This window comes from Sodiomyces alkalinus, assembly GCF_003711515.1.
Source record: "Sodiomyces alkalinus F11 unplaced genomic scaffold SODALscaffold_2, whole genome shotgun sequence".
Taxonomy (NCBI): Eukaryota; Fungi; Ascomycota; class Sordariomycetes; order Glomerellales; family Plectosphaerellaceae; genus Sodiomyces; species Sodiomyces alkalinus.
Window position 1 is genome coordinate 5,171,567 of NW_021167080.1, and position 15,011 is coordinate 5,186,577.

General features: G+C 55.8%; 4 protein-coding genes across 4 annotated transcripts; 1 reads left to right on the plus strand and 3 right to left on the minus strand.

The window, feature by feature from the left end:
* Nucleotides 1-297: 297 nt before the first annotated feature.
* SODALDRAFT_273124 (hypothetical protein) lies at nucleotides 298-2,116 on the minus strand (the record flags this gene model as incomplete). The annotated part of the gene is made up of 4 exons (XM_028607879.1): nucleotides 298-1,308; nucleotides 1,411-1,607; nucleotides 1,693-1,893; nucleotides 2,065-2,116. 4 exons carry the CDS (start codon nucleotides 2,114-2,116, stop codon nucleotides 298-300), a joined length of 1,461 nt encoding a protein of 486 aa, XP_028469207.1.
* Nucleotides 2,117-5,010: 2,894 nt separating this feature from the next.
* On the plus strand, nucleotides 5,011-7,493 carry SODALDRAFT_331122 (U3 small nucleolar ribonucleo protein complex, subunit Mpp10p). The gene has a single exon (XM_028611380.1). The coding sequence runs from the start codon at nucleotides 5,031-5,033 to the stop codon at nucleotides 7,263-7,265; it is 2,235 nt and encodes a 744-aa protein (XP_028469208.1). The 5' UTR covers nucleotides 5,011-5,030; the 3' UTR covers nucleotides 7,266-7,493.
* A 458-nt stretch (nucleotides 7,494-7,951) lies between these two features.
* On the minus strand, nucleotides 7,952-11,254 carry SODALDRAFT_118655 (hypothetical protein). Its single transcript, XM_028606609.1, has 2 exons — nucleotides 10,824-11,254; nucleotides 7,952-10,754 (listed from the first exon to the last, which is right to left on the minus strand). Exons 1-2 carry the CDS (start codon nucleotides 11,054-11,056, stop codon nucleotides 8,030-8,032), a joined length of 2,958 nt encoding a protein of 985 aa, XP_028469209.1. The 5' UTR covers nucleotides 11,057-11,254; the 3' UTR covers nucleotides 7,952-8,029.
* A 1,624-nt stretch (nucleotides 11,255-12,878) lies between these two features.
* SODALDRAFT_331125 (arabinose 5-phosphate isomerase) lies at nucleotides 12,879-14,516 on the minus strand. Its single transcript, XM_028611381.1, has one exon. It carries the CDS (start codon nucleotides 14,262-14,264, stop codon nucleotides 13,005-13,007), a length of 1,260 nt encoding a protein of 419 aa, XP_028469210.1. The 5' UTR covers nucleotides 14,265-14,516; the 3' UTR covers nucleotides 12,879-13,004.
* Nucleotides 14,517-15,011: the final 495 nt, after the last annotated feature.

The following is a 15,011-nucleotide window of genomic DNA, read 5'->3' on the forward strand; positions in this document are numbered from 1 at the left end:
CTATTTATACGTGACGAAGATATTCTGGTAATCTAGTATACTATTATTGCACCTGACATTCCATCATACTACCGATGTCGGACCTATTTGCTTGATCAAAGGCATCCCAAGAGTTCATGAGGTATCATAAAACAAAGAACAAAAAAAAAACCCCCCCAGACAACCTCGCCTCCCAATGCATAATGCCTGGACCAAGACGAAAGACGAACGGAAAGGAAAAAGGCGAAAAAGAAGAGTGAAAGTAAAACGACAAAAGTCCAAGCGATACAGCAATACACACTTACCTGTAAACGTTTATTAGTTGCTCACCACCAATACCAGCAGTGTACCATTCAGGACACATGCGGTCGTGAAACCGATCCACACGGCAAACTGGTACACCAAGCCCAGCCGGTCGTTGCGGTAGAGCGCCATGCCGAGCGCCAGGCAGGCGCAGAACAGGCTCGCCACCGCGCCCACCGTGACACCGGCGTCCACCTCGACGCGGAGCCGGTGGCGGCCCGTGGCAATGAGCACGCCGGCCACCGCCAGCAGGACGAATGACGCGGCGAAAGACCCCAGGGTGCCCCACGCCAGCGCCCGCTCCCTGTACCGTGCCGCCCGTTGATCGTTGAGGCTTGGCAACGCCGCGTAATACCCGTTGTAGCCAAACAGCGGGAGGTTGTCCTCGGAGGTGGCGTATTCTTCGTCATCCGCCTCAGCGCCGAACGGAGAAATCCCACCGTATCCTCGTCGCGGGCCCCGGTTATCGTCTGAGCTATCATCCTCATCCTGGTAGCGTCGATGCGGAAGGAGCGATCCGCGCGCCGGTTCCGCGGCGCCATCATCACGATGCCTGCGAGAGAACCACAAATTGGCCATCATGAGCGGCCGCTGTAGGATCTTTCTCACGGAACGCAGGCCCGGTATCCCTTCGTCGGCGTCCGGGTTGATGTAGATGGCATATTCCTCACCCTCCGCGCCTTGCTCGGCGTCACTCCCGTCGTCATATTCGTTCCAGTAGTGTGTTGGCGCTGGCTGCTGTGGTGCGTGGTCCGGCTCCGGTAGGGCCCCGAAGTTTGGCCTCCTGTCCTCGTCCTGTGTCTCGGCGTCGCCTTGCCACTGAGGGCTCTGCCGCGATGAGAGCTGGGGTGATACGCAAGACGGGGAGCTCGGCTCGCTGAGATGACTGGTTGCGTTGCGCATTGTAGCTAGGATGTCGTCGTATCTGCGCTGCAAGGGGGTTAAATCGCGACGGGTAAAGCTTTTCGGGTTCGAGAGGACGTTTTGACGAAAGCGAGAGCCGAGAGTGGCGGATCCCGTCCATTTCTAAGCAAGGGGAACAGACAGGTATTAGTGCCGTGAGCCGATAATGAAGTAGTTGACGGGGAAAAAGAGGGAGAGAAAGAAAAAACCCCCCCCCACCCGTACCCTGTATTTCTTGGTAATTTTTCTAAAAGCGGTTACCTGCGCGTTGATGAAGCGCGAAACGGCGAGAATATCCTCCTCGCAGCGCAGAAGCTCACGCTCATACTTGGCAAGCCTGCGTTGCCTCTTGAGGGTTATCCCTGAGGTACCATGTCTGTTACATCTGGCCACCAAGCGTTGAATCTGCCCAGAAACCGAGTCTGCCGATTAGTTGTTAGCCAAAAAGGCCATTCCATTGGAAAAGCCTATGATGGCGACATGGTGGAGTGGTAAAGGTTGACGTACCGAGTCGCCTGGAGATTTCGCCCGCCTTGCTATTAACGAAGAGATCGACCCGGTCGTGCTGATTGCATAGCTCCAAGTACAGCTTTTCCTCGAATTTTTCTAGCGGTGAATCGCGCTGACCCGGGATGGTGACGGCGGTGGCCTGGTGACGCGATGTATGGACCTTGATCTCGTGCTTTAGGGAATTGTAGTCGACATTATCTAAAGGGGCAAGATGCACGTTAGTTTAAGATGGAGCTCGATGCGGTAGTATGTGGTCTGTGCGACATGTGACGACGTTGGGATGCATGCATTGCGCAAGGAAGCCGGGAGAGGGGAGGAGAGGAGAAAGGCAGAAGTGAGCGCCGGAAAGGGAAGCGGGAGAACACATACAAAGGCTCCATTCGGGAACGGATTCCTGCTCAAGCTTCTCGCCGAACTTCATACCTAACACCTAGACTATCGTCTCGGCCTACTTCCACGCACGTATGTATAAACGTTGTCGTTGTTTTGCTCGGCTGCCGCTCAAACATACAGGCCGTCGGTGGATACGGTTCGAATGCGCAACCCCTTGAGTTGTGCACTTGTTCGTCCTCGATGATGCGTGCGTGCTCTGTCTGATATATATAGAGAGGATGGCTGTAGAAGAAGAACACGGAAGCCCTTCTGGACTAAGGTAGTCCACGGATATCGAGAGGAAACCGGAATGATTCGACAAAACTCGTCTATCGTGCTCCTGTTCTCGGTTTGCTCGTGATCTCGGAGCGAGTGACAAAGTTCGGCAATGGCAGAAATCTTCGGTGAGCCGTAATACGACTTTGGAAGGTGGCTTTGTCGTCTTTGTACAATTTGACCGAGAACGCTGTTGGGTGGCTGGGCTGATGAGTTATCGTATCCCCTTCTATGGGACTCTCCGCTAGCGGGGTGACGCAACGACGGGTAGGTTAAGACGGGGGAGAGAAAGAGAGGGTGGAGGAAAAAGGCCGAAAGCAGGAACGAGGGACTGATTAAGTAACTATGAGGTAGATGAAGCTATATAACGTCGTAGATCGCGATGCGCAATGTCTTGTAAAGAGTGAGGGTGAGGGCGAGGGTGAGGGTGAGGGTGAAGGTGACGAGCGAAAGAAACATAAAAGTCGTTGATACTTCGTCCCTAAACCGAGGAGGCAAGTTCTTGTTTTCTTCCGACCATTTATTCCGGAGGGGCGAGGGGAAAGGCCTGGACTGGGACGAAACGATGGGTACCCTTGACTTGGCGCTGGCGCTGGCGCCGACTCCGCCCCTCCCACAGCTCATTAGCGTGGAACGTTGTACGCAATGTGGGTAGTGGTTATGAGGTCTTCGTTGAGGGCGGGCAGAGCGGCTTTGTGTTATCGCGTAGTACGAAGCGTATCGGGCAAGGTGATTGGACAATGGTTGAAACCAGAACGCCCACACTCAGCACCCTGCCTAAACTTTACTTTGCACTGCAGGTCTTCCGGTCTGCGGTCCGCGGTCTGCGGACTGCAGTCTGCAGAAGGATCTGTGCAAGGTATCCGTACTTCGTACGCAAGGACGGATTTGATAATTCTGCAAGGGATCACGTCCCGTCGGTCCCTGTCTCTCATACCGAGAATCTTTGCTATCATAGGCTCGTTCCTGGACGCGAAGGCAGCGGCTGGGGTGCGACATCCTTCCACACCGAGTATCACGACAAATAAATGCCGCTTCGTGTCCCCGCTTCACTGTTGTAACCATGGCCCAATGCTCCCATTTTATATATGAATCATGAAGTATTGACCGTTTAAGAGCACGGGCGTGGGGGGAGGCCATTGCAACCCGCACTCACCTGACCCATCCAGTAGTTGCATTCTCCCTCCATCGTCTCGTGGCGTCAGTGCGTATCTACCCAAGTACGAAGCATGTGCATCCGGAGAGAACTGGGGTCCTGGACCCGCCAAAGAAGACTGCGAAGTTGGCAAGGGTACTGTACCTAGCTAGATGGACCTGCGCAATCCATGCTAAGCAGTCCCTAACCCTTTACATGTGAAAAATAGGGCTTTACGAGGTCAGAGCTCGAACAGGGAATTTTGCGCTGGCCAGAGCCTGGACAGAGATATTTCTGTCAACATGAAGTTCTAAGACTGTCGACAGACTGACCAATTGGAGTATTACGAATGAATATAATTAAGTGCCAAGTATCCGAGTACGAATAACCGCACAGATACGGACACGGATAATACACAGCAATGTCTGCTACGAAGAACAGTCTACACGTACAGGAGAGAAGGCACCTGGGCGGAAAAGAAACAAGGGTCCAGGGATCCCAAAGCAAAAGGCTCCAAAAACCCACCATCCCTGATCTTCGTACATAATACTGGGAAGAATATTCTAGCACCTATTCCGGGTTGACATGATGTGGGATGGTCATTGGCCTAATCTGCTACTTCGTACTTTGTATAAAATTCAAGTGCCAAACGACTTCGGATCCGAACTCACATGCTCATACCTTACCTTTTTATTTTTATTTTTTCAACTGCGCTTTTGCTCTTTTCCGAAATTCCACGACGTTAAATAACACTACGGCAGGTTCTAGACAGTAGGGATACCGGCGCGCGAAACGAAACACGTTCTTTTATCTCTACCTTATTCTTACCTTTCACCATTCCAGATAAGTCCCGGAGAGGGCAGCCGAGCTCCCTTCCCCACAAGACCGGTATCGGCGTGGGCTAGTTGAAATGCTACGGCTAGCATCCGCATTTTGGCATTCGGGACCATAACCAATGAGCAACACCGCGCAGATCTAGGCACGCTGAAAATTCTGCGGATAGATTCGCGGAGTGATTATTTACCAAGAAGGATGACTAACATTGTACATAGATAGAGGGTCCAGATTTGAATCTCATTGCGCAAGGTCCGTCGCTTCCCATGCGGTCGGTCTTGCTTGCGTGGGAAATCAAAGAACTCGATGCTCAACTACCTTATCCAATGTGTATTAGGTAATTGCATCGCTACCTAGGTAATGTAGAAGCATTGCGGGTACGGATACATGGCTTTGGTAAGTGACATATTCGTACAGACACTAGTATACCTTATGCAATACGTACCTGTATTTTACACCATATGTGCATAAGCCACAATTGCAAGCAAAACACGGACCCACAGGACCCAACTTTGGGACTTTAGCGGGGTCCAATTTTTTTTTCTTCTTTTCTTTGGAACCATTGCCTTGGACTGGACTTCGCCGAGATCCGCCCACTGGCGACTTTCATCTCCATTTCCTTAGGTAAAACGGGCGGCAAAGCAGCGGGACAATGGCCGCGGGCAGTACCACCTCCTCATTGACATCCAGCTCCCACACCCTCAGCTTCGCCCCGGGAATGGCCGCCCAAATGCCCCGACAGAACGGCCTCGTCGACGTCGCCGCTCTGCTCGACAACCTCGCCCCGGCCAACCAGCACGTCTTCCTCCAGCCGCCGCCAGCCATCCCTACGGCGTCCCTGCAAATCGTCAAGGAAACACTCGATGCCTTCGCCGGGCAGGTGAGCGACGAGCAGCTCCAGAGACTCAAAGACGCGAACAAGAACAAGAAGAGGAAACGAGATGGGGCGGCTGCTGCTCCCATCGAGGTCTTGAAGATCCGTAAGGTCTATCTGGACGGGTTTGAGACAGGTCAGGTGTGGCAGCAGGCCAGGAAAATTATTCAGAGCGCCCTGGACCATTCCGAGGCCACGCTCCAGGAACTCGAGGAAAATGACGAGGTCGTGGTGGTAAACGGTGTCCAGGGCGAGGAAGAGGCTCTGGACTCCGATGAGGATGTCTCCGACCTCAACTCAGATGAACAAGAAGAGTTGGGGAGCGAAGGGGAGGAGGATGGCCACTCCCTATCCGATGGTTCCGAGGAAGACCTCGAGTTGGACGAGGACGGTTTGGAAGACGACGTGGCGGAGGAAGAAATGATGGATGATATCGGGGAAGATGGCGACGAAATGAGGGAAGGAGAGGAGGATGACGATGACGACGGCTCTGATGGACCAGCCGACGTCTACGTCGAGGACCCTCACGGACTCAACGACGGCTTCTTCTCGATAGACGATTTCAACAGACAGACCCAGTGGTTTGAAGAACAGGACGCCAGAGGCGATCCCAACACTGATGCCGTCAGCGAGGAGGAGGAAATCGATTGGACTGCCGACCCCCTGACCGCTACTGCAACTAAAGGGAAGAAGCAAGGTGCAGGCGCGGAGGAAGACGATTGGGAGGACGAAGCCGGTGACGATGGCAGCGACGACGAGGAAGGCGGTCCTACCTTCGGAGACATGGATCTATACGCCCCAGAGGGAGAGAGCGAGGACGAGGATATGGATGACGACGTGCCCGAGGATACCGAATTCAACGCGAACGACATCCACTACAAAGACTTTTTCGCCCCGCCACCCAGGAAAGTCTCAAAAGACAAGCAGAAGAAGTCGGTCAGTTTCAAGCCGAAACCGATTGCCGACGAGGACGTCGAGCGGGCCATGGACGACGTGCGCCGAGATCTTTTCGACGACGACTCGGACCACGGCGAAGACTCGGACGACGCACTGTCCGAAGTATCCGCCAGCGACCCGCGCTCCCGCCGCTCGGCCCACGAACGGCGCCAGGCGAAGCTCGCCGAGGAGATCCGCCAGCTCGAGGCCGCCGCCGTGGCCAAGCGCGAGTGGACCCTCAGCGGCGAGGCCAGCGCCGTCGACCGCCCCGTCAACTCGCTGCTCCAGCAGGACCTCGACTTCGAACACGGCGGGAAACCCGTGCCCGTCATCACGACCGAGGTGACCGACAGCATCGAGGACCTGATCAAGCGGCGCATCCTAGCCCAAGACTTCGACGAGGTCCTGCGCCGCCGCCCTGACGCCCCCGCCCTCTCGTCCGGGACGCGCCGCGGGCTCGTCGAGCTCGAGGACACCAAGAGCAGCAAGGGCCTCGCCGACCTGTACGAGGAGGACTACAACAAGCGCGCCGACCCGGAGGGCTACGTCAGCAAGGCCGACGAGCAGATGCGCAAGGAGGAGGCCGAGATCGCCCGCATGTGGAAGGACCTGAGCGCCACCCTCGACGCCCTCAGCAGCTGGCACTACCGCCCCCGCCCCGCCGAGCCGGGCCTCACCGTCGTCACCGACGCCGCCACCATCTCCATGGAGGACGCCCAGCCGGCCACCGCCCAGGGCGTCGCCGGGGCCGAGAGCAGCCTCGCGCCGCAGGAGGTCTACAAGGCGGGCGCCGACAAGGACGCCGTCGAGAAGGGCGAGGTCGTCGCCAAGAGCGGGCTGCCCGTGGCGCGGGCCGAGATGACGCGCGAGGAGAAGCGTCGGCTGCGTCGCCGGGAGAAGGAGCGCGTCCGCAGGGCCGGCGGGGTGGATGGCGCAGCGGCCGCCGCTGCAGGCACAGGCACAGGCGCCGGCGATGCTGGCAAGAGGCCCATGAGCCGGCGGGCGAAGATGCAGAAGGAGACCCTGGCGGACCTCAAGAAAGGCGGCGTCAAGGTCATCAATCGCAAGGGCGAGGTGGTGGACATGGCGGGCAACAAGGCCAAGCCCGAGGCTAAGATGTCGAGTACCGGCTTTAAGTTGTAGTGAAGCGCAATCAAGATGCACACGGCCCCGTTTTCCCTCCATAGTGGCAGAATCCTCCTTTACTTTGTTCCAGGTCCAATTGAACTACGGATACTTGTCTCACGTGAGCTCTCCGCCTCGAATATATGTCTGTATTTAAATGATTATATCAGTTTCAATGCGTTCCCATACGGAAGGAGACCTAGCATTTAGGATACATCCACCTTCAAGGGGTCAGGTTGCCTCCAGGATATCCCCTGATTACGGTCTGAACACATTTGGTGTCGGTGATTCTGTCTATTTAATCTCTATGGTCAAGACTAACAAGAGTAAATTCATCACTCGTATCCTGTGTCTGCTTGCGTCGGCAAACGACAAAACTGGTGGCAAAGAAGAAAGAAAGCAAACGTAATGATTGACAGGCTTTTGTTTCTGTCAAAAGGGCCGCCTTTCCCTGGCCCTGGTCTATCTATACTATACCTAGTCGTTCGCTGCCTTCTCGGCTTTCCTTTCAACCCTACCCATCCATTCCCATCCTGTTCCTCGGATTATGCTTTCCGTTCATGCGTACAGACATTCTCGCCGCCGAGCAATACCCGATTAACAAAGAGCCGGGCAAATATGAAGTAGACTGAGAGCCGTAACGCCGCCGAATCATGGAGATGATAGAGAAGGAACAAAAAAAAGGAAGAAAAAAAAAAGAAGACGAAAAAAAAAAGATCATAATACAACATCAACGTCATACATACTCAACTATTCAGACGGCATAGTCTACGTACCACCTTTTAGTATCCGCCATGCCGCCGGGACCTACCGGTGCCAATGTCAATGCGGCTCATCTCCTGCATCAAAGCCCAGTCCTCACCGGTTGGTTCGCCCCCACTGCGAACCAACGCACCGCTCATCACTGGCAGAGGGACCTTGGCCGGAAGGGGAGGCCCCGTCATGGCACGGCTTCCTGGGGAGCTACCGTATTGAGGCGCGCGGTTCTCGCTGGGATAATCCCATGTACTCGCACGGGGCAAGCGCTGGGGCGGAGTGAAGCCGTTGCCCGGGCCCTCCTGGTAGTTGTGCGATGAGATGGGGGCCAGGGGCCCAGAGTCGGCAGCAGGTGGTGCCGGAAGTGCGGAGACACGCTGGGCTTTCTTCTGCAGACGGTTTCGGTTGCCGCTTAGCGGGGCAACGGCGGAAGATCCATCGGATAGACCGTAGGAAGGAGGTGGTAGGGCAGCCGCGGACTGCGAGTGCGGGCGACCAGCCACACGAAGAGGGCGGCGACCAGAGGGAGGCATTGGCTGCGCACCATTTGGCCGTGGTCGCGTCTCCGGCGTCGGGGCTTTGGCCGGCCTGGGTTCGGGCTCGGGGGCCCAGGTCTCCATGGGCAAGTGGTCCGAAGGGTCGATCTCTCGACCGTCATGAGTGATGATCTTCCCGTTTGAGTCTGGCTCGTTTGCGTCCTTGCCAGATGACAAGACAGGGTTGAGAGCATCATAAGAATCTGGACCAAAAGGGACGCCAGAGAGCCTGCGGCCCTCCGAGGGATCATCTCGCGGTGGCGGTGCTGGGCTCACCGACTTTCGCTTGATCGTATGTTGAGGGTTGGGCATCGGATTCGGCATCGGCTGCGGGGAAACCGAACTTGCCTTGACCAGCTGATAATTCTGAGCCGGAGCGACGTTCGAGTAGGTCATGACCGACCGATCGTCGTACGACTGCGACGTGTAGGTTTGTGGCGAGCCGTGCGAGCCCTCCCGGGCGTAGTTTGCGTAGTTTGCATGCTCCGGATGGTACCTTCCACGAGGTGGAGTATCTATATCCTGGGACGTGTAACGCCTCTCCTGTCGCCTTTCCTGATGCATTCGATCGGCGACCTCCTGCGCTGACATGGGATCGACGCCAGGGACCAGTGATGGAGGTACAGATGGCATCCCATAAAGCTGGAGTTCATTGCCTTGGAGCTCGTTCGCTTGGGGTGCGTGCTGCTCCAGGCTGTTATGCGTATGGTGAGAGGCTTCGGTTGAGACAAAGTCGTATTCTCCGTGAGACAATGGCGACACCGAAGGCTGCCGGTGCCTGTCCTGAGACAATGGGGAGACCGAGGGTTGCTGGTGCCTATAGTCGTCCTGGCTGGGATGGTTGGACTGCGGCAAGGTATTGTACTGGGGTGGCATCGCATTCCCCTTCCCACTCAGGTTCAATGGCGCCGGGGAGGCGGACTGGTCATACTGTATGGTTTCATACTGCGGAGACCTGCTGTATGGCACGGGAGCCGCGTTTCCCCTGTCAGTCGTGTTCACCGGCGCTGGTGACACGTGCTGGTCATAGGTCGGCTCATCGCGCTGCGGCGTCCATGGGTGGCCCTGGCTGATTTTCCGAGCTGGTGTGGGAGACTCGGGGACATCTTCCACCGTGGGCTGCATCGACCTGTACGCATCATGGCCGTTTTCGTGCGAACGACGATGGGACGGCGACGGCTGATGGGTCAAGGCGTTGTCAGCCGGCGGAGATGACATGGGGTTCGGCGCCGCGGGTGACGAGTCGTAGGGCCTGTAAGCCGGCCGTCCAGGATACGACGGTGCTCGGCGGTGGGCCTCGTGCTTCAAAACGTCGTGGCGCATGGGCGACGTCCCCTTGGGAGGCGTTTCGAAGGAGCTGCGGACCACCATGTCTTGGGAACCCACGCTGCTATTGTGCCTGCTTCTGTGGACGGGTGGCGGAGGAGGCCGATCATCGCCAGCCGGAAGCTCTTGTCGGTAGTTATCGATAGGCGGAGGAGCATCGTATCGGTCGGAACGCGGGCTGTAGAACCCGAGAGAATCTCTCTGAGGATAAGACAGCTGAGTGTGACTATGGTGCCGGGGGCTATAGTCTCTTTCTTCGGCCCGACTGAGATAAACGTCCTGGCGATTACCCGAGGTCGGGGTGTGCGGCTGGGACACGTCCATGCGAGCTGGAGGTGTCCCGTACGAGTTGGGATGGGGATTAGGGGCTGCATGCGGGGAATGGCCGTATGGTTCCAGCTGGTACTGACGAGGGGCACCAGGAGGCGGGGTGTTGTACTCTGCAGCCTGCACCGGGGATTGGTTCGAGACATAGGCCGACGGCTGCATAGGGTGAGCCCTCACAGGTGTAACAGCGGCTGGCTCCGCCACTTCTCCGGTGACAGGATCGGAAGGAAGGGGTCGCCTTTTAACGGGTGTCCGGGATGTGGTTGTCGGCTTTGGACCGTCCTGCTGGTCGGCAGCAACAGGCTTGGGCTTCGCTGCAGGCTTTTCGGGCTTGGGGCGGGAGTCGTAATAGGTGATCTCCATGCGGACTTCGCCGGCGTACTTGCCCTTGTACGATAGGCTATGCCAGAGATCGCTCAGCCCTCCGCCGGGTACGATGATGTCTCGCAGGTCTATCCAGGTTTCTCCAATCAAGTCGGTTCTCTTGTCGTCATTGAAGACGGACACCTTCAGTTGGTAGTAGTCGGGCGAGTCGTACGCGACGAAACGGAGCTCCTGGTCCCTGGAGCATTCGAGGAGTTGATCAGCCAACGCATCAGGGACGGAACAAGGGATGGGAGTAGGACTTTACCATTTTGGGGTTTGGCCGCCTCGGATGTCGGTCGTGGTCTTCTTAGCTTCTTTCCCCAGACGAGCAGCACAATAAGGATCCTGCTTGCCAATGGTCTTCCGATTCGGCAGGTTCTTGGCTCGATCGACCACAGCAACGACGGTGCCAATTTCGGGACCATCGACACTGAGGTCCGAGAAGATGCCGGCTGTATGCATGCCGTTTTGAAGGAAGGTCTTTGGCTTGTTCGACATGATGGCCAGTGTTGTTCCTCGTCTTCCTCGGCGTCGGGCTTCACAGCGGTTGTAAGTTGGTGTAGATAACGATGAAGGTAGCGTTGACGGTGGTGGTGAGAGGAATGGGCTTCGACAAGCTCTACGCTTCGGGTGAGCACCCTGGAGGGCGCTCGACGGGTCGTGTTGTTGGAGTTTGGATCTGAGGATATCGTGTCGTCGTGACTTTGCTAATGTAAGACACCATTGACTGTTACATGGGCAACGGCAGACGGGGGATGTTGTAAAGGGCCGGTTATCATGGAAACAGCGACGTGGAGGTGAAACAAAACAAAACAAGAAAGAGAGAAGAAAAAGAAAGAAAGAAACACCCCGAGATGAAAGACGATGAACAATTGGTGTTGGCGGGGTGAGAAATTAGACAGAAAAGCCAAAGGCAGTGATCGTCACCAACATACCAGCTTCAATGACGATGAAGCGGTAGAAGGGTAGAAGGGTAAAAAGGTAGGAAAAGAATGTAAGGAGAAAAGTTTGAGTAGAGGTGTAGGAGGGAGGAAAAGAAAATGGCAAAGAAGTGTGGACGATAAGAAAGAAGGCTGAGAAGTCGAGGTTTCCGGGGAATGCAGAGATGATGACCTCGGGCTCAGGGAAGGAAGGTACCTTATTTACTCATTGGCACTATTCGTCACTGTTGCTCGGTTCCAATTGCTCGAACACGCGCCCAGATCTCCCCAGTCAGCAGGAACCCCCCGCCTCCCGTCATCCTGTACGTTGTACCTAAGGTACCTACGTTGTAAGACGGGTACGAAGGGAGGGGGAAACGGTACATCCTCCGATCAATGCGCGTGGTTGGGGGATCTACCCCACCAATGACAGCCCTAAGAATCCGGGAATTATTGTGGCTGGTTACCAGGTTCAAGCCCGCCCCAAGACGAGAAATGCAGGAGGCTGGAGCTGGTCCTCGCCTTCTGTTTGGCTGTGCTGACATGCGTAACACCCGGAACCCCAGGGGTACGCGACAAGGGGGAGAGACTACCTTAGGTAGCGATGAGCTTGTCCCTGGCAGACGGTAGACGCGATGCATCGTCGGAACTCCGTCCGTCCAAAAGGTACAACGTAATTATTAGGTACCTTATTAGTGAGAAACCTTATCCAATCCTGTTCCTTTTCTCATACATACGTTGTATGTATCATCCCCAACCTCTATTTATGCCTTAACTATCACCAATTAGGGACTTGGATCAGTCGCAAATCCCTTAAAAAGGGGACGAGCAAAAGAATGGACCAAAGTCATGGTATATAGTGTAGATGCGTATTATGAACGCCTGATCATGCATCCCAATTTGGATTCGGCCGTGTCTTGTTCCTAGACCGCTAATGGTTTGCCCTATCCTATTGCACACTATTCGTACGCAGGGACCTGAGGTTGACGAGTGAGAAAATGCGGTCTTCCGCTGTACAACGTACGGATCCTGGCCTTGTCTCGAGGTGGATGTCCGAGACGTCTCCGCGATTGGCGGAGGATGGAGGAATACCGGCCTCGCACGCAACAACCTCCATCCACTGGATCCCGTTGCCAAAGTATCCCAAAGTTTTGCTGAACCTTCGGAGAACTGAACAGGAAATCAACCTATAGGTAAATTACCGGTATTCGCAACAAGCGACGTCGTGTTAACGCACCAGATCTCTTCAGGTTGCCATTGGACTATTGCGGTCTAGTGTATTGTATTCGTTTCATCTTGCCATGCAGTTGCGCATCCGGCAATATCATTGATCCCGGCTCCCATTGCTCTAACGTATCGACTAGAAACAACTTTCGTAACTTCGTGGCAGGAGGAGAAGTAAAAAAAAAAAAAAAAAAAAAAAAACGGAAATGAAAGGAAAGGAAAGGTAAAAAGAAAAAGAGAAAGGGAGTGAAAAGAGACGCATTCTATCAATGAGCCCAAGAATTATCCCTTGCTTCAACCGCTCATAAGCCCTCTGGCCGATCCAAGAGATCTCCAACCTCGAGCACGCCCACAATAGTCCCTCGATCTAAGACTGCCAGTATCGACTCGGGTCCACATATCATCCTTTCCTCCTCATCGGCCGCGGCCCCTCTCGCGTTCCTCACAAACTCCACCGCTCTCCGAATGCTCGTGCCGGCGCAGATAGAGAGCATCTCATGCCGCGGCACCATGAGCCCCTCGACATCTCCGATCCGCTTCTGTAAGTTTTCGCCCGCTCCCGCCCGGCACAGCCGCCTGATCCTGCTGGGCGAGGCGACCTCATTCCCGGCCCGGACCCACTTCGTGGCTGAATCGAAACCCTCCCGGAGGACGTCGGCAGCGAGGCTCTCGGGACCCAGGACGTCCGGGATCTCCTCCCACTGGATGGCCACGTCCCTGAGCGTCTCCTCGAGGTCCTGGCGAAACGCCGCCCCGATAGCGCCTCCCGGATGGTTCTGCGTGAAAACGCTCGCCACGCTCGAATGCAGCTCCTGCGCCGTGGCGATGGCCAGCGCGTCGCCCACGGCCAGCGCTACCGTCGTCGACGTTGTCGGCGCCGCGACGCCGAACGACGTCGTCTCCTTTTCGTGCACCGGGGCCGGGAGCAGGATGGTATCCGGACGGAGCTTGACGAAGTCGCAGGTACGGGGCCGAGAATGGCCCGTCAGCAAGACGAGCGTCGACGACCGGTTCAGATGGGGCAGGAGACCCAGAAGCTCCGGCGTCTTTCCCGAGAACGTGATGAAAAGGAGGGTGTCGTCCGGTCCGACCATGCCGATGTCGCCGTGCAGGGCGTCTGTGGGGTTGAGAAACACCGTAGGGAGCGACAAGCTGTTGAAGGTTGCGGCGAGCTTCTTCGCGATGTGACCCGACTTCCCCACCCCTGTCATCACCAGCTTCCCCCGCCCGTCTTTATGGCGCGCAATCGACTCAACCGTCCGGTGAAAGCCATCCCGCGCGATCGGGTCCGTCTCGTACAGGCGTGTCACGGACCGTAGTGCCGCAGCCTCCGTATCCAGGACGTGGACTGCCATTCGAAGCCGCGAAGCGGTCTTGAGGGCCTCCTCCTTGGCCAGGTCGTTGTCGAGGGCATCCAGGCAAAGCGAGGCCACCGGGTCGCCGATATCTCCAGGTGGTGATGGGGGCGATGGAGGCGGGGCTGTGTTCTTTCTCGAGGCCCCGAGAACTACAACAGCGCTCGTCTGTACGGGTCGGTGTTCACCACAGCGATGGTCTCCCATTTCTGCGTTTATTTCCTCTCTATTAAATTGGAGGGAAAGGCGTCGTTGCCTTTGGAAACTCCGTGTGGCGCTTTTGATTGTTAATCCTCTCGAGATATCGAGGAGACTCGGGGGGTGACGGGGCTTGGGGGGCGAACACTCAAAAATGGCGAATCGGCATGTTCGATCCACTTTTTGGAGGGGGGCAACCGATAGGAACCGTGAACTCCTCAAACAAAGCTCGGGATGGACGGGAAGGCGCAAACCAGATTCTCAGCGATGTCCATGGTAATAGATGGGTGGCAGAAATGTTAGGGGAGATGAAAACGGGACGCGCATCAGACTTTGATGGGTATCATCGACTTGAACAAGCGAGAGCGGAGAAGCAAGAAGAATGGCCGATGGCTGGTCCCCAGCGACAAGAGTCTAACTGGTAGTGTTCCGGTTCTCTATCTAGTCCCGCGAACGTCTTTTTTTTTTTTTTTTTTTTTTTTTTGGTATCTCCTTTTTGGACTAGTTATTCGTACTGTCGCGCGTTTTAAAGCGTGTCATGCATCGGAAGGATTGCTCAAACATAGCTAGTCTCTGGCGTGACCGCCCATACAGCCAGTCATTGACGCCATGGGCCTATCTAGATTTGGTTCCGCTGCGTTGGATTCTCTGATATGCAGATCTATCTGCTGCCCTGGGAATCGAAGGGCTTGGTGGAATTGGAAGGGTCCTAGTTGAAATAGCGGGGTAAGTTGTTAGGTAGAGAGCACGGAAGAG